This window comes from Amblyomma maculatum, chromosome 8 (genome assembly GCF_055883805.1).
Source record: "Amblyomma maculatum isolate TAMU_Amacu chromosome 8, ASM5588380v1, whole genome shotgun sequence".
In the NCBI taxonomy this organism is placed as follows: Eukaryota; Metazoa; Arthropoda; class Arachnida; order Ixodida; family Ixodidae; genus Amblyomma; species Amblyomma maculatum.
Genome location: NC_139351.1, coordinates 110,914,291 through 110,937,570, shown reverse-complemented (window position 1 = coordinate 110,937,570; position 23,280 = coordinate 110,914,291). Strand labels below are relative to the sequence as shown.

Here is a 23,280-nt window from a genome sequence, read left to right as displayed (position 1 = left end):
AGCCCACACGATTGAAATCGGGCCAACACAGGCAACGTTTTCTCTCTAGCAAACCGAGAATGAAATTTGGGTACGGCATTTCTGTTTTACCGAAACTCTCAATTAGTTTGACAAACTAAAGTTAGGGTTAGTTTTGTAAACAACAGTCGTGCTTACAGAAGCATTTCATTTATGTTATTTGACTAGAGGTCAAGTGAGAGAGCTTTTGCAAGTATCATTTTAACTCTTTCTTTACCACGCCACTGTGATTCGATCAGCGGTAATCGAAAAACTCGGAAGTTCAAATTTCGCGCCCCTAGCGCCATTACGGACTTTTTTTTTAGAGCGCAGCTTGACTCTCTCGATAAATTGCTCTCTTCATCTCTTCGACCACAAAGCTTCCTTCGTGACAGTCAAGAACGGTTAGGAATATGCCTGAAAAATAAAAAGTTGTCCGTAATTGTACATAGATGTCTTGCTCGGAACCTTTACCGCAATCTATCGAAAGAGTGAAACAGCTGATGAGCTTCGCTCCAATTTCGCATTAGGAAGTAACGTAATCGTTGGCAATTTTTACTTCATATGCTTTTGTACTCGACGTGGTTTGTATATTTTCTGCATGGTGAACATATTGTTCAAACGTCTTTGAAATTCAGGCTGCGGCTTGGAACCCGCGCCCCCAACGTGGCACCAACAGCGAAAACAACCTTCGAAAAAAAAAAAAAAAAAAAAAAAAAAAAAAAAGAAGAAAAAAAAAAAGCTAGTTCTCTCGATTGAAATATTCCATTTCTCATCTGTATATAGTGCACCGGTAACAATGGCGAGACGTTATTTTGCGATTCCCTCCGTACCAGGCCTTCTGGCTGCGTCAAATCAGCGGAGTTCTTCAAACCATTTTCACCGCGTTAGTTCTAAGTGCCATATGCCTGAACAAGACCGAAAATTTCGATTCCTCCTTTTCCGGACAGTCTCGATTAGTCAAAACTTCTGGCGGCACCTCGATGTGCTCGGCTAATTGAATATAAGTTTTTGGTAGTTCGGACAGATATTGCGACTGATTGCTGGATTTTTCGGACTTTATTAGCCCTGCCGCTATTTGAGAATGCTTCAGAGCAAGGGTTATGAGGACTGCGATGAAGCATCCATAAAACGCTGTGGTTCCGTGAAACCGCAGTGGTAGGTTCGCTTTCGCGTCTGTACATCGTAGAAGCTCGCACGTTCTCCCACGACACGTCAACGGCAGTACAGCCACTGAATGCTTTGTAAACAGGCTTCTGGTAGACGAAGATACTTTCATACTTCATTTGATTTCATCACGTTTTGTTTCTAATTTTCATATCAAGATTTCATCACAAATGCCAGGGCGGCTATACCTTTTGTAATTTTTTCCGACGTTCCTAAAAGCGATCTTAGTTGAAACTGAAAACTGATTCGCTTATCAAACTTTTCTGAAGCAAAAGAATAGTACTTTTTTTTCTCGATTGAAGTTTATATCAAACTGAAGGCCGATATTAGCTCTTTGCAGGTAGTACGAGGAAAAATTCTGACTCAAAATGCATTTGAGTTTTTAGACCTTGCTGGCAAGATTAAAGGTGTAAAATTTTTTCTGTTCTTGCATTTATTTTACTAATTTTCTTCTAGTTATAAATTTAATATTTTTATTCTTATCCAATTAATTTTCTTCCAGGATTTTTTGTTTTGCATTGAGTGTGTTGGAAGGAATGCTTTTCGAATGTGCATTCTATTTCCATCTTTGGCATGTGTTTTATGTATTTGACCCATTTTATGTCGTAAAATTTGCAGCAAGAATGTTTGTCAGAAACGTATAAAAAACAGCTGTTTCCCCCTGGTAAGTGCAATGAAATTCAGTCTAACTGCAATGCTAACAATCAGCTATAGAATTTAGGAGACATTTATTGCAATACTTAATGACTGGCTTTGCTTTCAGGCTACTAACTAGCATGAAGTGTTATTCTTCACAAATTCCATGACAACTGCTTTTGTTTTACACAGAATCTTTTGCAGTGCAACAGCCCTACACTGGGCGATGGCAATAGGTAAGAAACTTCCTGCGCTTTCAACTTGCAGATTAGCACAAAGTGACTACGCTTGACCTGCTAACCGAGGAATGACAAATTTTCCTAAAGCTGAACCACAATTCTCTCCCCTCAATTGCTGGATCAATTTAACCTGATATAGTACCATCAGAGGGCATTACAATAGGCTGCTGTTGAATGTAACATGATGAACCTGCAGGGGAAAAAGAATAAATGGCAGACATTTGCTTCGCGTTGGTCGAAAGTTTTTATTTTCACATTTCTCCGCCTTTATCCGTATATTAACATAAAGAAAATCAAACAAACAAAAACTTTGTACTTTTTTTTTTCAAACCCCACACAAGGACTTGTGTGCACTTTTTCTTCTGTCAAGTAGAGACAATAATTTTGATCCGGAAGCACAGAAACATTTCTCCCACTATGCACAAATGGAGCAGACAAAACGAAAAATGCACAATACCACTTTTTCCCATCAATATGACAGGAGCGGAGCTCACGATGACAGTAAGTGTATACAGCGTGTGTATATACGATTGGAAACTTGAGTGTACATATGCAGCAATGCTTACAACGTTCTGTAAAACTGTGCAGCAACATGTCTTTATTGGCTTTCTTGCGTGTTCTTGTATGTGTGTCTATAACCTCAAGAAAAAAAACAACTAAAGCAATTGGTCACATGTGCAATCCTGGTCACACGTGCAAGAAAAGAAAAAAAGTCTAGTTTGACCACGCTTCTCCAAATTTTGGCACTACAGCAGCAGTATCATCGCAAGAAAGAACGAAAGAAAATAAAAAAGACGAAGATTGCTTTCTTCAAACAAAAAAAATTATTAAGCTTATCACAGATACATGGACGACAATTTCCAGTAGTAACAGCAGTAGTCGACACGACAGACTGGACACGAGGAAGGAGGTGGTGGGGACGCTTTTAAGGACAACATTTAAGACAAGGAACAATGTCCCAAGCCGCCTCTCAAAACACTGACGGCGGCTTGTGCGGCGGATGCCAACGAAAAGTGGGATTTGCAAATAAAAAAGGAAAAATTAAGAAGGATGGGAGCACTAGAGAATGGCTTTTGGGATTAGGGAGAATAAAGCTCAGTAAGGCATAATAATCACAACAGCTTCCAGGTGTATTGGTTCGAGACCATCTGGATGAACCCGTTGAGAGGAAAAAAGATTCCCAACACGAAGGCACCGCATCTAACCTGGTAAGAGACGACTTTGGAAGGGGATTTTTAAAAAAGAAAACATAAAAAAAAAAGTAAAGTTGCAATTTTGTTCCCCCTTCACGACTATTTTTTTCTTTGACAGAGCAGAATAATAATAAAAAGACAAAAATTCAAGAATGTTTGTAATGGTTCGAAGACTACCCGTCCTCAACAAGTGAAAATGAAAAGAAAAAAAAAAAAACATGACGATGAGCAATGGAACATTCTGGTGATACACATGATCATCTTTTGAGCGTTGGGAAATGCGAGTTAATCTTTAGTCTTTCTTCCCATGTTTCTTCAATAGAGAATAGAGGAATACATAAATAAGAGCAAATCCTGAGAGCAGAACACGGGAAGAAAAGTCAACAGCATTTTTGTTTTCCTTTTCTGGAGGGCAGGATACATTACGCACGCACTGCTACTTTTATACTAATGCGTACCAAGGAAGTGTAACTCTTCTAAGACAAGAAATAAGGTACCGTAATTGGGTAGTACACTGCAGTTTAGAAAGGCACAATGAAGAGATGGTTAATGTTAAGGGAAAAAGAAACTGAGAGCAAATAGGTAAAGAGTACCAGCTGAATGAAACCGAACCATGCCTTCCGAACCCATGGTCACATTACAAACAGGAAAAAACAAAAGAAAGATAGAAACAGCCCAAGAAAGACTGCATTGAGGCACACTAGATAGCGTTACATATCACTTTTGACATCAAAGAAAATAACTTTTTTTTTTTTCAATTTTTTTTCATTTTCTTGGGACAGCACTCACAGGTTTTTCCACCAATTGTACACAGGGGAGGTTGTGTGATGATTAACAGCGAACTGTATACAAACTGTCCTGTGCACTTCGAAGTAGCGAGAAAATTCGAAAATGCCCTTCACAAAGGGTAACACCCGCTTCCCTAAGCGTCCACAAACCCATCTGAAGGTGACCAGCGATTATGTGAGGCCACATTTCAAGTCTTTCAACAGACCTGCAGGAACAAAAAAACCCCAAAAATTGTGAAGTACACAGAAAAGCCTGCCTGCAAATTTGCTGCACTCTCGCACACAACCTTCCCACACTTAAATTCTTTTCTCGCAACCAGTACACAAAGTTCCGGGACTGTGAGAAAGACTGTTGAAGTCGGAAAAGGTGCAGGGGGGAAGGGGAATATAATAATAAAACAAAAGCTGAAGGAACTCTGAAATGCCGCACAACCTTCAGGTTCGACAAGCAAAAGTCTGGGAGAGAACAAGATCTTTCTGCCCCACATCCCATCTAATGCCGATTGCTTCCATTTGGTGGCAGAGAAATTGCAACGGCCAGTGTTACTCTTCACGACCCTTGTGCACTGCAGCCAAAGTTCTGAGCATTTACATTATGCCTCTGCACTCACAAGCACTCCACTCTTGCCATATGAGAATACTGGACAGCACAAAGAACTATCCAGGAACCAAATTCTGTAGGGCCGAGATTCGGCCCGAGCACAGCTATCCTGTCTTGTTCCATCACACAAATATCCAGCTGCTTAAACTACAGCCACATTATGAATAGTCATGTACGGTGTCAGCAGACTCTGGGAAATCAAAGCTCACAATGTCAGCTACAGTCCAAAGAACCCGTGAAGTGGGCACACTTTTACACTGGTGGTTCTCCGCAGAGTTAAAGAAGAAATGGGGAAAAGGGTGAGCTGAAGCAAAAGAAAAGGAAGGAAATGAAAGTGTCAGCCGGAGAGGGAGATGGACTCAACAGAGCTGCGCAGGCTCAGAGAACGGCCAGCACGACGGCGCTGGGCAAGCTTCGACTCGCCTGGAGGCGAAAGTCCAAAGCCGCCAGTCGGGGGCGATGGGTCAGGGGTATCTGGTGTACGAGGTCGGCCGCAGCGAAGTTCCATGCTCCAGGCCAGCTGGTGCTGGACCAGCCGCTTGACGGCATTGGCGCTTTCGGCAAATGCGGCTAGATCGCGGGCGCTGTTGTTGCGGCGGATGACTGATGGCGTGTGTAGGGCGTTACTGGGCCCACCATGAGCGACCCAAGGGTGAGCCAGGACCTCCTCAGCAGTGTACCGCTGGCTGGCATCCTTGACAAGGAGGTGTGAGATGAGTTCCTTGGCCTCGTCCGAAATGCCGGCCCAGTCACGCTCGGGGAAATCGTACCAGCCTTCTTGGATCGATGTGAACAGCTGGTCCTGACAAGCCTGCCAAAAGAGATGCAACATCATCAATCATTAGAAAAAGCATCAATATATGTCCAAATGTACAGAGAGTTTAATCAAAGCATTACAGGTCAGAACTGGTAGAGTCGCACAAAGGTTAAGGATGGCTTCTGAACCAAACAAAAGCTTCACTTGTACTAGAAGCATCCTGCCCACTGTAATTGGGTGCCGCTTGCTCTCTGAACAGACTCAAGACTTGCTTTAAAAAAACTCCCTGCATTGGCACAATGTGAAGTTTTTCAGAAAGAGTGAACACAAGTAAGCCACCTGAAAACTCTTCCACTAAAATAACTCTATTGCCTGTAGTGCTCTCACCTGACAGAATTCTCCACGCTCCCAACCACAGCTGCTGCCACAGCGGCCATAGAAGGGAGGGTAGCCACAAAGCAGGATGTAGATGATGACGCCCAAGCTCCAGAGATCGCAGCGCTTGTCGTAGGTGTGCGCTTCCCCGACAAATGCACCCACCACTTCTGGTGCCATGAACTCGGCCGAGCCAACAGGAGTCTGCAGCTCTGGTGTTGTGGGTGGCGTTGCCTCGTTGCCTGGCAGCAGCACCACCCCAGAGCCCAGGTCAAGGTCGCAGATCTTCACAGGATAAACCTGAACACGCGGGAACAGCAAAACACTGCCTCTGTGACATCAACAATACATTTACTGCATACCATCATGAACAATTCACAGTTCATGTTTTTGTCACTGCGTGATGGAATCAAAAAACTTTTCCTGCTACAGAATTGCTTCTCTGCACGCCCAGTGACCCCGAAGCAAACTATGGCCAAAGACAAACAAAGGCTACTGAGACTTTTATTAGCTTTAACCACACAAAACGCTCTCTCTGAAGCTAGATAGCGCCCAAATGATACTGACAAGCAACACCAACATGCAATGCTCACGAACAGAACACACTATTTGGCCCCCGACACCCACCTGATCGGTGCCGCAGCAGAGGATGTTCTCTGGCTTGAGGTCCCGGTGTGCGATGCCCTTAGAGTGGAGGAAGCGCAAGGCCTCGGCCACGTCACGCACCACACGACTGGCCTCGTGCTCGGTGAACTGCACTCGCTGCTCAATATGGCGCAGCAAGGGACCCCCACGCATCTTCTCAAACACCAGGTAGAACCGATTCTCATCTTCGAGGAACTCAATCAGCTGGATGATGTTCTTGTGGCCTGAACAGTGATGGAATGTCTCCACTTCCCTGAATACACGGGCCCGGCTGTGGCCAGGACCTTTCTCAATGATCTGGAAAGACAAGAGGGTAAAACACGGTCAGCAACACTGCAAAAAAAAATTCATCGTAAACACAGAATCGTTACGCAGGTTGCCCAACATACTCCTGCCTTCGCATCAGATGCAGCAACCGGGAAGAAATTTTACTCCATTTGTTGCCACCACTAGGTTTGCCATAGTCTGCACATCTGAACAGCTCAAAATACTGACATATCTATTCTATACACTACCAATTTGATGCAGTCATTTGCAATCATCTCTAATGCAGCTGCATGCTGACAAGAACAGGCGTTACCTGAACACCCAAATTGCTAAAACTAAACTCCTAACATACAGAATTGTTGCCAGCCATAGGCACTTGATAAATGCAGGAGACACTTAAACTTTATCTTTCAAGCGTATGACATCAGAACTTTGATGGCTCCCATTTGCCTACTCCACTGGCAAGCCCACATTTGCGTACATAAACTTTGCTTCTCGATTACCATGTGCCTCTATTAATCACACATTTATCAGTGTACAATTGTACACTGCCATATTATATGACAGGTGTATAAAGCCCCACCTCAAGTAAGTTCTATGAGTGTGCCTGCGTGGCCTAGAGACTCTGTGATGAACTCGAGTTGCAAGGGCCTTGGCCTTAGAAGGTGGGATTTCAACCTCGCATCCTCCCACCGCGAAGGTCCCACCATCTTCCAGAGGCCTTTTTTTTTGTTCACAATGTCAACAAAGGATTTTCTGGAGAATGAGGACTTTAAAGCTACCATTTTAAAACCAGTACTGAAGAACTCCGATTATGGGACATGCACCTTGACGGCGTGCTCTTTGCCAGTGTAGAGGCAAATGCAGGTCTGGACCGAGGCGTAAGCCCCTTCGCCGAGCACCTCCCCAGTGAGGGAGTACAGGTCGGAAAAGTTGCTGGCAGCCAGGCTCGAGCCCGTGCGTTTCTTCTTCTTGCGCCTGCGCTGCTGTTGCTGTCGCTGCTGCTGTTGCTGCTGCTCGGCACAGAGCGCCCCTTCCTCCACGGAGAGGATGCTTGGCAGATCTTCTGCACACCATAAAAAGTGGAGAAAAAAAAAAACGACAATGTTAGTGCCCAGCGACACAGGCAGCAGCGCACAGAATTTAAAAAAATTATTCAAAAGAGGCGGAGAGAAAGAGTGAGAAGAACTAAGATTCCAGTTAGTTTCCTCAAAGGCACATTTTCTGTCTACCATGAACAAATGCCATGGGGTACAAACCCTGTACTTGGCATAGAAAAATGTTGCTAAGTGGTTTCTTGTACAACTGTGAGGCATTATTCCAGTGCATAAAAAACACAGGAACGAAGGTAGAAGAGGAAATGCGAACGCCAGACTTGACTGACAGTGTACTTTTCTGAAAATGTTGATTTGGTTGCAAAACAGTGCAGTATCAAGATTAAGACAACCACAGGCAGTAAACAGAACCAAATAACAAAACATGGTATTGCTCAGCCACAGGGCCAGCGAGCTATTTGTGGGATTTCTGAAGAAATGTTTCAAAAAAGTAATGCTTGTGCCTTTAAATCCACCTCCCAGCAATCCCATAATGGATGAATAATGACGGGGCAAGTTATTCTAGATGCCAACTATCTGTTTAAGCAGGTGGAAAGAAAAACTTTTAAGGCCATACACTCAGGCAGAAATGGTTAATGCTAGAAACGCGGACTTTATGAGCCAAAAGGTAGACTTTGGGGCTGAGGCTTAAAGAAATGATACAGAAATACTCCTGTGCTGCTTTTTTCACTCTTTCATGTTCACAAAATCTGCTAAAGCTTAAATGGTGTACCCTGGATAAAACAATGTGAATCTAGAATCGAGATATTTATGGAGAATGCACAGAAAGCTAATGCAGGACCATATAGAAATGGTTTTAATGTCATGTTTAATGAATTAAAGAAAACTGCATCAAGAAATTAACTGTGAACTATTTCTGTGTAAAATACACTGTGCACGTTGCCAACACAGGTACTCTGTTCACATTCCTACAACAGAGAAAAGTTCAGGAAGCATTGCACCGTCCCTTTGATCTAAAATTATCTGCTGCCTTTTTGTATTTCTAATTGTGTAAAGATGCATTCCGTTGCAACAGTAAAATTTAAATGCCATAAATTGCTTACTCCTTCAATTAACGAGTACGTAAAACAACAACAAAACAATAGAATATGACTCATTTAACAATATACCTGCTAAAAGAAAAATCCGAATTGTTTCACTAATTATTTGCTTGGAATGTGAATGAGGAAAAGGACGAACTGCTGGCCAAGTAGTGCGAGCTGAAGCACAGGACATTTCACGCTCCATCTAGCATGCAAAACATCCTGAATATCTGAAATATCAGACAGTGCAGTGAGCCGCACAAGAGAGCACACCATGGGCTAAGAAAAGGTGAACACGTTAATTTCATGTTATTTGCTCAGTACACACACACTATCATGGTGTCTATGCTCATATTGACACTTACTTTGTTTACAAAAAAGGTGAGCAACAGATCAAAAGAACACATCTAAAGCTATAGATTGTGGGACTAAGCCAAACCTAAGTAGCTAATCATAATCGTTCGGAATATACACATAAGCATTATGGAAATTTATCAAAAATCACGCGCTGTTTATATTTTCCCTCTCGCACTGACGCCTGCCAAATGGCGTACGTAGCGTAGGGCAAGATTTAACTCGGACGGAATCCACATTCGCCGGCCGAGACACATGAGGCACAGCGTACGATGCCGAAGCGTTTTCGGGCTTCCTCCTTTAAGCTCGCTAACGCTCGGGTGCCAGTTTGGATTCAGGTCAGCGATCCACAAATAGTCGGCTGATGCAAACCCGCTCGAAGTGTGGTCAGCGTACGCGCCTGCTCAGACAAATGCACCGAATATGTAAATGCGAGCACTCTTTGGACAAAATAGCCTTGCACACGCGTGCATTGAAGGTCAGCTCACGCCCTAACCCGCGCAAAATGTTGACCATCCGTAAACAGCAAGTGCGCAGACGAGCCGTCCCAAGGATGATGCAGCGTAAATGCAGTTCAACAAGGCGCACGAATGGCAGTAAGCACGGATACAGACACTCACTTATTTGAACCATGACTCTGGCGACGGGAGATCGTTTATGATGTGGCGTGTGACTAGGACGTTGAGCAGGTAAATCCGCGACAGGGCCTCAAGCGGTGGCGGTGTGCAGGTAGTACAACTGTGACTAGATTGGAGGGAATGCCACTTGCAAGAAGCTCCGGGCTCAAACGGCGCTGTCGCTCAGGGACAACAGTGGTGGCAGTGGTTGACGCGGCGGTGGATGAGGCCGTGGCACTCGGAGATCGCGACAATCCTCGGTCACTACAACTACGGCAACTCGTGGCGGTGGCAACAGCAGCAGCGACCCGCGGCGAACGACCAGCCGTCCAAGTTGGCCCCCGACAGCCACCGCTCCGGACGCGCCAGTGCTTCCCGGTGCTTGCCAAACTCCGCTCCACGCAACTCATTCCAAACACTGAGCCCCAAGCGTAGACTGCATGCCGGCTAAATAGCCGCCGCCGGGAAGAAGCAGACGACGACAACAACAGCGAAGAGCGCGCCGCCGCTGCCGCAGCATGCACGCGCGAAGGACAACGCGGAGAGCAGACGACAACGGCACGCAAGCTGCGCGCCGCCATTTTCTAGGCGCGGGATCGCACGATCGGCGTCCAGCGCGCCCTCCCATTGGTTGCGGGTCGCTGACGCAAAGACGCCCTCTCCCACCCAGCAGAGCTGTTTTCTCGCAGTTTCTCGCTGCCGTTTGGAGGGCAACCAGGCCACCGCCGTTTTTCGAGCACGTATGCAGCTGGGGATGACTCACGCTCAACTGTTGTGATGCGGCGGCTACGTGGTTCCCAGACGGAGAAGCGTGTGATATGTGTATGGATTCGCGCTCGCGGTAACGTGCGGTAACGAGCCATCGCCACAGCAGAGAAGTTCGTCTCGTGACTCGCAGGAGCGCCGTGGGGAGGGAGACGACGCAGCCGCAGGGGCTTTGCGTCAGCTCTTTCTTCCAACAACCGTTACTTTTTTGTTCGCGTGCTCTCACAAAAAAAAAAAAAAAAAAAAAAAGAAACACCTACCCACCCTTCACGCATGCATGCCAATTGGCACAGGCCTTCGACTCAAAGTTTGTACCACCACCGAAGTCCTTACTCATTTAAGTAGCGTCATTTGTAAGTCTCACAAACATGAAAGCTCTTCGCAGTGAACGAAGAAAATGTATTTGATGACATCGATAAACGAAAGGAACGATCTCGATATTTGCGTTGCCCTTGAAGGCAAACCCGGGCAGCCCCCCTAACCGGCGTCACCACGAAGGCCACCAGCCGTGTGACACGCTCCGTTATCAGGCGGGTGTCCCTGGCGCGGGCGGGCGGTGCAGGGACTTCACGCATTGCAAGGTAAGACCACACTGAGTGCCGCTATTTTCTGCAAATATCTGGCGAAAGCGACGGGAAAACCTGCAAATCACCTGCTTCTGGCAATGCCTTCGCGTATTTCAGTTTTGCACGCCAGTACACGCAACGGTCCAGGCAAGTGGCGTGAAACCGACACTGGGAAATCTAAACTGTTTGCGGGGGAAGCCGTCAAGCTTTCAGTTATTTTGCTGGACTGGGTGTGTGCAATTCCTTTTGATAGGTAGTCTCTCCTTTTGACGGGTTTACAAAGCAACTCATGGCGTGTCACTGCGATCCAGACCTATTGCACCCCACTACGAAACTCGTCGCACGCGCGAGACTAAAAGGAAAAAAAAAAAAAAAAGAAAAAAACGTGGATGAGCCTTATAGTTCGAAAGTTCAGAGAGAGAAAAATGAATATTACTGCTTGTCGCGCCATCTGTCAGTCCAAAGATGATTTTCTTGAACATTTGCTGGCAAGAAAAATGACACCATGTTACGGTCAGAAAAAAAAAAAAAATACGTTGGCTTCAGCGCAAAGCCTCAGCCAGCTCTGAAGGGTTTTAACGCTGCGCTGAGAAAAACAGGTCGATAGCGCGGATTCGCGGGAACCTGTCGAGAGCTGTTTTTGTTTTTCCTGTTTCCAGGTCGCAGTTAAGGCCGCAAAGGGCACTTATTTTCAAGCGGGGATATAACAGGGCGCTCTTTATCAGCACGAAGTGCTAGATTACCAGAGAAAAATAAAAGTGACGCAAGGGCCGGCCACTAGCTGAACAATGGAAAAATTCCTTCCCCACGTGCTTCCAGTGAGTGCACACCAAATAATTAAAGCGGCGTATTAGCGTGGCTAAGAACAGAAAAAAAAAAAAAAAAACATGCAGAAGCAAATGTTTAGCTCTCGTTTAGCCAACTTTTGCTTCGTTCATCTTCGACTTTGCCACGTATTGACACGTTTAGCGAAATATTTAACGGTGCTTTGTGGCACTGCACATGTGCACCTCAGTTGGATTTCGCCTCCAATCAAACGCGGCAGCGCGGCCGTGGTCGCACCCATGTCTCCCCCGCTCCTTATTTGGGCCGCAATATAAAACAAAAATGTTTTCTGTATTAACCTGTCCGTGCGGCACATATAATGGTTAGGGACCATCGCCAAATGATGCGAAATTAAGAAAAGAGCATTGGGTGTTTCAATAGACAGTGCTGAGGAAACCCGCTTTGTGAGCAGTAAATTGTGAGCACACCTTAAGCAGGTGATAGCTGGGTCAGATCGACATGGCCGGACACTGCACCGACCGGCGAGTAGTGTGACTCTACCTCATCCGCAACTCCATTAAGACTGGCTTGATCAAAGCCGGGCTGTTATAGCTCGAACAGTTCCCTGCTTCGAAGACACCCGATACGCGCAAGTGATGAACGCATTGCTCAGTTCCCATATTAGCGGTATATTTATTTGCACAAAGTTCACCAGAATTAGAAACTTTACCAAAGTGTGGAGCGCACGATTGATTGATTGAATGTCCTTGATTGACTGGCAAGGCTCATGGCCATGGATGGAGATAAAGGGGAGTAGACAAAATCTTCATTGTTTAGGTCGTCACTCGAATCACATTGTTCTAATCAGGCCACTAAGCGATCCATACTTGGCAAATATCATCTGTGTGTTAGCATCGGTTTCTAGAAGGGAACGGTAGTTCAGGCGGTATGGTTTGATCTCTGAGCGTCCAGTAGAAAAAGCAGGGCAATCCCAGAATAGATGAGATATGCCGCCGCGAGTCAGAGTCGTACAGTGGGGGCACGTAATCATCATTATTCTTTCTTCTTATTTCTTTTTTTGTGTGTGCCCCGTTCACTTTCGCGTTTAGTGCAGTACATGGCGCTTTTAGCGCGGTGACGAGCAGTATTAAATAATAAAAAAAGAAAAGGATACCGCTTCAGCGCAGCCCTTTTTTTGAACCCCACTAAAGAAAGCATAAAAAACGCATATAGAAAATCCGGCCATCTAACGAAATCAACCAAAATCCAACGTGGCGGCACAGATCGAAACGCACCGAGGAGACAATGCAGACAGCGGCGAATTCCACTTCATCATTCTCCTAGACTTCCGAGCGCAAAACATCAGAGATGATGCTGAAATATCAAGACAGGGCGGCGCCAGCACCGCGATAACGTAATGTGGGAAAGAAGCCGAGGAAGGAGGAGGACACGAGGGCCACTGTAATGCAGACGACAGATAGAGAGAGCGCAGAAGAAAGGTCCTCACGAGACATCGCTGACGCAACAGCGAGGCGCGGGGCTTTTATTTTTGCTATTTCCTTTTCCCGACCTCCCACACAGACAGCATGCAACAGCGCCAACTCTCTCTCCTCCGTCCAAAAAGAGTCAGCAGACCGGCGCATTTTCTCGAGCACACGCTTGAAGTGGAGGAGGAAAGAGGCGAGGCAAGCTTTTTCTTTATAGTACCCCTTCCTCGACATGAGACTGGTTTCCTGGAATTGCCTGGCATGTGGATGCAGGCGCCTGCATATAAAAACGAACGCACTGCCTCAAGGTCCGTGCAGCTGGAGGTGGCAGGAAGAGAAACACCGGCCAATCGGCGAATGTTTGTGAACGCACCAGTAAGAATGTGTGCGTGTTCTCCGCTCTCCACGTGACCCGCTCCCATAGTGACGCACTGGCGCAGAATGGAGACAGTTGGGCAAGTTGGCCATGAATCACGAAGAGAAATAAAAAAAAAAAGGCAAAGTCCTGTTTCCTGTCCCAGATATTTGTTTTTGCTGGTAGTAAGCCGGGTTTTTTTTTTTTAAAGCCTTGTGCGGATAATCATAAGCTTGTTCATCCGGGCCGACGAATCTGAAAGGCCATTTTTTTTTTTTTTTTTAACGGGTCTGACTGGGGAACGCACCAAACAGGAACTATGTACAGGTAGCAGCGCGATACGAAATGGAACATTGAGTTTACAGCGAAGAATGAATGCTGTTTTTATACCTGCGCATAACACTGACGTTTGTGTACTGGCAGTTGGACTATCCCACACTGAAGTCGAACATTTAATTCTTATGGACTAATTAGCTTATAAACAAAAAAGAAATAAAGAAACCGGAGCTGCTAGCTTAACGTTCAGAATGCGCTGCCAGCCGGGTTGTCTTTCCCGCGCTCACCACAAACTGTTCGCAGGCACAATAGCAGATAATAATGCATGGGCAGGCCTCAATCATCACAAGCTTCATCATCATGCACACGAGTGGAAAGCGTTCGCCTGCGAAAGGAATACACGTGTCGATTTGAACGCTTTCCACGCGGACTAGAGAACAGGCTACCGGCCAATCGCGCAGCCCTTTCTTCCCAGTGGACATAACGTGACGTCACGTGAGGAGGAAGAGTGACGACTTGCACACTTTAGCCATCGCGATTCGGATTCAGAGCGCGATCGCTGCGGAGATGGGGAAGGGTAAAGAGCACGCAGCGCGGTTGGCTAGGGGCTTTAATCAGAGAGCATCGATCATCCAAGAGCAAGAAATAAAGAAATCAGAAAGGTAGAGCGAGACGTGAGGGGAAAGCACGTGATGCCTTGTTGTTCGTGGAAGCGAGACATCGCGTCGCGAGAAGCTTCGAGAGCAGGCAAGAAAAGGCATTCATATGAGCGCGTGGCAACACGTTCAGCGAAGTGGAGGAGAAAAAAAAAGTCGAGAAAGAATAGAGGCTTTCGTGCGGATTGTGGGGGCTGCCTTTGTGCAGCGTCGATAAAGAAAGGTGAACTGACTGGTTCGCCGCAGATGCTCACCCCGGTGACATCGTGCGACACTTCTTTTTACGGTACCTCCCAGCAAGCTCCAGTAAAAAGAAAAAAAAAAACACTAAGAAGACAGGGTCACTCTAAAAAGGAAAAACAGAACGTGCCGTCATTCCTCACACTAGGACAAATATGAAAACGTATGCAATATGGGCAGCAAAAGTTAACGGGACGGAAGAGAAAAAATGTTCTAGCTCTGTCTAGCAACCTAGTCCAGTGGCACTGCTGCCAGCGGAGGGAGCGTGCAGTCGTCCCATCATGCCTTGACAAATTGGGGCAGAGTGGATTACGAGACAGTGCCGAATATATATTCTCTATGCCGTTATCTTTTTCTACCGACAGTGCCACCTTTGGAAGGCACATCTGACCAGCACTTGGTCGGATGAGCGCGACTGCATCCTTCAAAGCAGGAAAATATCTGGACGCGCAGAAAGCACCCCCTTCGACCAATAACGAGCCGCCAGTGAGCGCGACAAGGACTGCTCGGCACGCAGGCGCTAACTCGACAGTTACTTGACTGGAGGCGAATCAGAACGTGCCGGGCAAGATGAGAGGCCACCAGATTGTCCGAATGAGGAGCGCGAGATCGCTGTACGCTAGCGGTAGGTAAGATACAGAAAAAAAAAAAAAAAGAATGTTAAAGGTTATCAAACCACGCCCACCGACAAGCGGCGAAGGGTGCTCTTACATGTGCCTTCGAATCTGCCAAAGTTGGACCAAGTGAAACACAACAACGAACACATATTGGGGCCAGTTTTTAAATTTACTTGTACAATGGTAATTTCAACACTGCGTAGCAGAACGAGCGAAAGAAAAAAAAAAAAAGAAAAAGGTTGGTTTGTGGGGTTTAACGTCCCAAAGCGACTCAGGCTATGAGAGACGCCGTGGTGGAGGACTCCGGAAATTTCGACCTAACCTGGGGTTCTTTAACGTTTAACGTCCCAAAGCGACTCAGGCTATGAGAGACGCCGTGGTGGAGGACTCCTGAAATTTCGACCTAACCTGGGGTTCTTTAACGTGCACTGACATCGCACAGCACACGGGCACAATTGCTTTTCGCCTCTATCGAAAAGCGGCCGCCAAGGCAGGGATTCGATCCCGCGTCCTTGGGAACAGTGGTCGAGTGCCGTAACCACTGTGCCACCCCGGCGGGACAAATGAGGGGGTATACGATAGCAAGTAAAAAAAAAAAAAAAACAAGACAAATGTAACAACGGCATCCAATATCGATAAGCCAAGCCCGCTACATTAACGAAAAAAAAAAAAGCGGTGAAAATTATACGGCATAGGTCCTGACAACAGGCCTGTAGCAAATATGATAGAGAATGAATCAACAATATTTCACTTCATTTTTTTAACCAGCCGTTACGGGCTGCAGAAAATAAGGTGGAAAACCAACTAGACCGCCAGCTAGCCCTTTTCGTACAATGGTACATTTTACCAGAGTCACTTAACTCCAAAACCCGCTACAGAATGACCAATATGCTCGGTCGCCGAGAGCCTACTTCGCAGGCGCAGTATAACGGGCCCCTAAACGGTCGACCGATCGTCGCGCAGCTGCTGCGCTAAAGATGGTGCCCAAGAGCTATAAAGGAAGACAGCGCAGGCACTGAGGCCATCACCCGGGGGACCGAAATAAAGCAGCGCAGCCAGGCCCACGTGCTGACCAACACACGCTGCATAAACAGCAATCGTACGATCACACCAAGCGAGGAAAGAGTGGGGAGAGGATAACGACGCTGGAGCGATTGTTGAAGGAGTCTGCCACTCCCAGCTTCACTATCTTGCTCACCTACGATACCAAACGTTTCCACTCGACAAGATAAGGCAGCGAACGAGCAGCCGTATAATAAACTATTTCCGCACACGCTCTCTGGGTGCGTGGGCAAACGAGAGAACCCGCGCAACAATCGCTGTAACAAAAGCTCGCCACTTGTCCAAAGGGAAGGGTTCAGAAAGTGGGCCAGTAAACAGATACCACCACGCAACAACGACCACCATGATAGCGGCCACCACCCGGACGATAAGATAAGACAGCCCGCCAAGGAAGGAGGAAGCGGGGGAGGCTGACTACGTGCGCGCCGCCACCGTCAACAAGAGGGAGGAGGAGGAGGAAGAGGAGGAGGGGGGGGGGGGTGGAATGTGTAAAAGGTACCGCATCAACGCCAGTATAACCTACCCTAGCGCTCCCAGCAGCTAACGGGACCCTTTGATCACTCAGGCAGCTATCCAGATGTATTCCCCCCCTCAACACACCTTTTTTTCTTCTTCCGTACAGCGACAAGCATTGTTCCCTCGTTTGCACACAGCACGGGTGCACGATTAGGAAAAAAAAAAAAAAAAACACTAGTGTCATTGGTATTTGACGTTTGACCCTGCTCCAGCAAAGCTACGCACAAAGAATGTGCAGCCCTCACGGCCAGCCTGCACGACGCGAACCTCAGCGGACGAGCACTGTTCTAGTGAGCTACGCCACGGATGTTCCCTCTGTCTCGCATATGCCGGGGACACCCTTGGTGTTGCTAGCTGTCGGGTAGTACCTGCCGCGCTTTTTGTGTTGTCGTTACAGGTCATCTAGGTAGGTGAAAAACATCGCCCCATCCTTCGGCGGCGTTGCGTTCATCTTATCTCCATGGCGGCGCGGCGGGTACGGATAATCCCCCCCCCCCCCCCCCCCCCCTTAAAAGAGAGGCATAAAATTACAACGTTACAAACCTTATCTCTTTATCATCACCAACGTCCTCGAACCCGCGCGATCAACACGTCGCCGCGTAGCAACTAAGAACGGTGAAGAGCTGGTGTGTTCGCAGCCTTAAAGCCCACTCGCCGCTGTAATGTAGGTACTTTCTCTCGGAGATACGACACGAAGGTCGCAAAGGGAAGAGATAAAAAGTGACGTCGACAAGATGACCTTCGAGAAGGTTAAAAAATGAAAATAGTCACCGGTATCGCAGGCGACAAAGACCTCGCAAGGAATGAGACAGCACACAGACGAGCAAAGAGCAGAGGCTGATTAAGACCATCATAGATCCACTTTTACGCACATCTTACCAAGAAAACAAGCGTATACGGCGCAAACGCGCCGACCTACACCCCTCGCTACTTTGGTTCCCTCATCTTCAATTCAATGATTTATCTTTTTGAGCGGAGAAGCAATTTTAATTAGCAATTTCAAATGAAAGCCTCGTAAGTCAGGAAGCCGGGCACGGCAGAGTCTAGCTGCATAGAAGATGCCTTCAGAGAGGCTACGCAGACGTCATGCAGAAATCACGCGATTCCGTCAACTTTCAATGACGCAGACGCAAGATATCAATGATCCTTAAAAAAAATAATAATAAAAAAAAAATAAACCGTGCGTAGAAGTGCGCATCTGAAAACGAAGAGGGTGCTGTACCGGCAGGTGACACTGCCTCTTAAAAGAAAGAAAAGCAGTCAAGCCAGCCGGGAAACCTGCCAACGCTCATCGGAAAAACACGAATCGACGTCAGTACCGATTTTATAATTTCCTTTTCTCTCTTCTGGTTTAGAACTACGCTTTCAAGAATGGGGGTTCTCTAGTCCCTCCTTCGACATACATGCCTTGCCTGAGTACCATTTATTAAATTTTCATCTTATCGAGAGCAGTATATACGCACCGCGACCACCGGCGCCGCCGAAGAAACGCGTGCGAAGAAGGGTTACTATATGCTGCACGCAGACCTGGCACATAAGTGCCTGGGGTGCCAAATCTTCATGGCCCAGCGAGGACTGTGTATACCGTATACGCATAACCAGTGCCATAGCCTCCTATGCCAGTGCCTTCCCGAGTGCAAAAAGAAAAGGAAACAGAACAAACCAAAAGAAGCGACAAATATTGAATATAAATCCGCCGTTCTGTCGCCTGCTGGCCTTGAACTATTTGTGCAAAACTCAGTGTAAACACGCACGACACGTAGCAGAAACAGCCGTAGTGTTGGCGTAGCAGGAACGAATGCAATGCTACTTTCATTTTTCTTTAATTTCAATTTCTACCGCGACAGAAAAGGTTACAGGAGTCGCGGACACGCATGCGCCAAGAGGACGAAGATGTTTACCACTGAGCGGCGATTTTATTGGTAAATAAACAAAAACACCAACAACATAAGAATGCTATCGAAAAGGACAGGGCGCCATCGCGCGCTCCTGTACGAGGTCAGAGCCAAGCCAAGCCATTATTCATCAGCCGCTTATACGGGAGGACAATAACTCGAGGCTAACGACCCGCCGAAGCTGCGTCTCGGGTCGCATTTAAAGAAGCGGCCGTCCTTGGGGAGGGGAATCGTAATGAGGCAGGGAAGGGGTCTTATTAGTACAGGAAAGGTATACAGAGGCGACACCTCCTATGGCCCCAGGCGGAGAATATATAGACGAGGATGACATACGATGTAGCCTTTTCCGTGGCACAATTTACCGGTAGAAACAGCCGCCAAGAGGGTGAGACAGAGAATTAAACGTTTATTTAGGAGCAAGCGAGAAATCTTCGCGCAAGGTGGGCAAGCCTCACCTGTCCAGGAATCGGTGGACGCGAGCCATTTCCCGAGTCCGGTCGAAAAACGAAAGCAAAAACGTGTTCGTGAGTGAGTCATAAGGCATCGTTCGAACACCTGTCTCGGCGGAAGCCGAGAGACGTTGTGGCCGTGACGGAACTCGCCTTGCAGCTGTTTCACCAAGGCCAAAGAATAACTCGCCAACCACCCCCGGCAGATATTAAAACCCCGCTTTAGCCAAGTCGTGCAAACGTGCCCTATAATGGCAGCGTTAACTCGGGACTCCCATATCACCTTCCCCTCACACACACACACACACACACACACACACACACACACACACACACACACACACACACACACACACACACACACGCACACGCACACACACACACACACACACACACACACACACACACACACACACACACACACACACACACACAGAGAGAGAAATAAATAATAAATAACATACATAACTCAACTCGAACACCAGCACCTGCAGGTACGCAACAAGAGCTGCCCTGCCTGGATACACATCCTTCCCGTGCCTTCCGGCAACATGTAGTACAACCGAGCGAACTACCACGCCTGCGACGACAGCAGATCGAGGGAAGCAGCATCATTCAAGAGTTGAAGAAACGCAATGTGTGTCAACGCCGGCTTCGTGGAGGGGTATTACGCACTCGTCCGACCAAGAGTGCCTGCGCCGAGTTGACCGGCGGTCGGCGTTCGCACGCTTGTCAGGGCATGGCCTGGCAAGCAGCACACTCCCACACCGCGGCCGCAATAGAGAAACCGCTGTCAGTCCAGCGGAGTGACAAGCGCCGCGCGAACTCTAGCCCGCCTCGTCGCCCGGCTTCTCCTCGGCACCGAGTCTGTTTTATTTGCTACACTCGAGGAAAGGCACAACGCTAGTCGGACGCTGTCAGTCAAAGAGAGAGGGCGGCAGGAGGACGGATGAAGAGAAACACATACACACGCAGCAAGCGCAGCCCTTCTGGCCTGGGCGAATGAGACCGTCTTTCTCTCTGCTGTCAGTCAGGTTCCCAATAATAAAAAAAAAAAATGCCTTCTCATTCGTTCTTATCCGTGATGGACAGTTTGCAAAGCACTTTCATCACGTGCTTCGCCTCGCAGGCCCGTTTATCGCATTCGCTTAGAACACAAGATGCAACGCAGGACGGTCATGTCCGAGTGCTTTCGGCCAACGATAATAGCTTTCCCACGAAACGCTCGCCAGGGAAACCTAACGCCACCCAGTTCACAGTCAGGCGGCGAAACAAGAGCCGCGGTTTATCCTACGGCATTTACAATCAATACTGCGCGCTTCGGAAAGAAAAAAAATAAGGAGAATCTCGCAATGCATTGCGGGAAGCAGGTGATGAAAGATCAAAGCCAAGTTACAATGATTGCCGAGGCGTCATATCCCTTATGCTTGAAAACTGCATTCGGCGGCGTCAGGCGACGAAGTGGTTGCAAAACCTGCACGTCAAAAGGACGCGTACGTTTCGGCACACCAGCAGACCCCGCCCACAAAAACAAAGCTACAGAAGGTCGGCCGGAAGAACATCCGGAGGCGCAATGGACGCGTGACTCCAGACTGCATCGTACGATAAAAGTACCAGTGCGAAAAAGAGGAAGACGGAGGCGACAAAAACGGTGGCCTGTGACTGGCAACGCCTCTACACGCACGCATCATTCGTAACTTGCGAGTTCAGGCGTTTTTCTCAACACTGAAGCTCCACAACAACACTTTAAAGATGCACGCCCCGTCCATACATGAGGGAAATGATATATATACCCCCCCTCCCCCGGACCTGGGCACCTGATCACCCTGGCTCATTCCTAACCTGATCACCCTGGCTCACTCCTAACCTGATCACCCCGGCTCACTCCTAACCTGATCACCCTGGCTCACTCCTAACCTGATCACCCTGGCTCACTCCGAAAATGCGCAGACTATGTCACGAAACTGCACGATGGAAGGCACCTATGACGTATACAAAAGAGATCGCTATGATGCATGATTCGTGACAAATCAGTCGGCTGAGTGCCGCTGGAATTTTGGTAGCTTAACGCGGACAGTACAATACGCTACCTGTACGGCATGTAGCATTACTTATTAGTATTCTAAATATCCTACGTCTATCGAATTGAAACAAAATGACCCCCCCCCCCCCCCCCCCCCCCGTAAGATGACAGGCCGACGACTTGTTTTGAATTTATTTCACCAACCGCAGCGTGTAGCGATCAGGACGAAACCTCATCTGCATCCTCCAATGTAGCTGCCGCCTCCTCTTTCCACCACAGCCCCACAGTGCCGAGAGGCGCCAGAAGGGGGAGATACGTAGAAATAGGGAAGAGATGTCCTTGACACCCTTTGCACGTATACATGAAGAGGCGAATAGGACGCCAAGAGATGAAACACAACAGGCAGACCAGCAAGCGAAAGGTTCAGCACGCGTGCGCACAGGCGACGAAAACACGGCGCGGGCGCTTTAAAGACTCTCGACCCCTTCCTTCTTGCACTCTCGCTCGCTCATCGCGACGCGCATTCAAGGCGCGTGGATTTAATTGCATTCGAGAAACTGGAGGATGTCCCTGGAGAGCGACACCGCGAGAACAATGCGAAGAATAAGGCCATTCTCTCTGGGGCAGTTATTCTTGCACGTTGGGGCCCCGTTCTCTTCCTTTGTTTCTGCCACCGGAAAGCTGGATGCAGCGAGACGCGCTCGCTTACCATCGCAGCTGTAGTATGACGCCGCCAAGGAAGCATCGTTTGCGGAGTAGCAACGCTGTCACTGATTAGAGGGTTGTGTTTAGAGCCTCTTTGGGCAACGCTCCGGCGTCAGAGAAAGGGACCGTCACCACATGGACAAAAATTCTTCCACAATCTACGTGAACATATCAGAAATGAAGAAAAGAACAAAGCCGGAATTTTTTCCCGGCTGAAAAAAATAAGTGCAGTTTATTCTCAAAATACAGCGCAAACAGGGGTAAGCAGATGGATAAAAATGATCTCGGTTCGCGAAAAAATAAGGCGCCTTTTAGCATACAGTATGCAAGCAGGGCTGCGTGCGCTGCATACATACGACGTGGCCGCACAGCCTGGCTTGCTCGACTGCGGTGCTGCTCTCGCGCAAGCTCCCCCACCACACATTCTTCGCGCGAAGGAGCACGCGTTCTCGATCACCGTCCGGCCAGGAAGGAACGCCAGCCAAGTCATCTACCCCGCGTCTCCGGCGCCGCTACACACGCGCGAGAACCCGACCCTCCCACCTCTCTTTGCGCACCTCCAACACAGGGCGAAGGCGTTCTTCCGGGCTGATAGGGAGAAGGCGACGGGCCAAGAACGCCACGCCACCAGGAACGCCAAAGAGATGTGAGGGGAGAAGAGGGAGAGAAACCTCAGTGACTGTAGGCATGCATATTATCAGAGCATTCGCCGGCCAGTGAGATAGGGCGAAGGGAGGGAGGTCTTGCGCGTGCGCGAAGGTCGACGGCAATCAATGAACGTTTCGCGGCCGCCCTCGCAAGGTGAGAATAGCGGGGCTCGAGCGCACAGAAAATGCTATGCTGGAAAGGTGGAAGGTGCGACTATAACGACCAGGTGTGGTTAACCCTTTTTTATTCGCTCCGGCCCCAACGCAAAAAAGTTTGATCTGCCTATCGATGTCAAATATTAAGGAACAGATGAAGAGATGAAACGAGTGCTCTTCGGGTGGCCTTGCGAGGTGGCCGGACGGACGGATTATAAGAGCGTCCCCTTTGAAATTGGGCGGTGGCAGTTTCCACCGTACGCCCTTCCCGCGTCAGCGCCCTCCGATTCGCGGCATAACGTAGCAGACCACCGACCACGTGTCTCA

At 48.0% G+C, this 23,280-nt stretch overlaps 1 protein-coding gene across 2 annotated transcripts in view; it reads right to left on the bottom strand.

Annotated features, from left to right (window-relative positions):
• Positions 1 to 2,259: 2,259 nt before the first annotated feature.
• Positions 2,260 to 23,280, bottom strand: part of LOC146182197 (MAP kinase-interacting serine/threonine-protein kinase 1-like) — a 76,695-nt gene continuing 55,674 nt past the window's right edge. The window contains exons 1-5 of one of the 2 annotated variants that reach the window (XM_084577221.1): positions 9,777 to 10,308; positions 7,493 to 7,731; positions 6,381 to 6,695; positions 5,766 to 6,053; positions 2,260 to 5,432 (exon numbers count right to left, since the gene is read on the bottom strand). In XM_084577221.1, coding sequence (XP_084433347.1) covers positions 4,959 to 5,432; positions 5,766 to 6,053; positions 6,381 to 6,695; positions 7,493 to 7,731; positions 9,777 to 9,789 — 1,329 coding nt within the window. In that variant the 5' untranslated portion in view covers positions 9,790 to 10,308 and the 3' untranslated portion in view covers positions 2,260 to 4,958. Of the gene's footprint in view, positions 5,433 to 5,765; positions 6,054 to 6,380; positions 6,696 to 7,492; positions 7,732 to 9,776; positions 10,309 to 23,280 lie in introns of those variants that run through there. The other variant, XM_084577220.1, reaches the window with a different exon arrangement.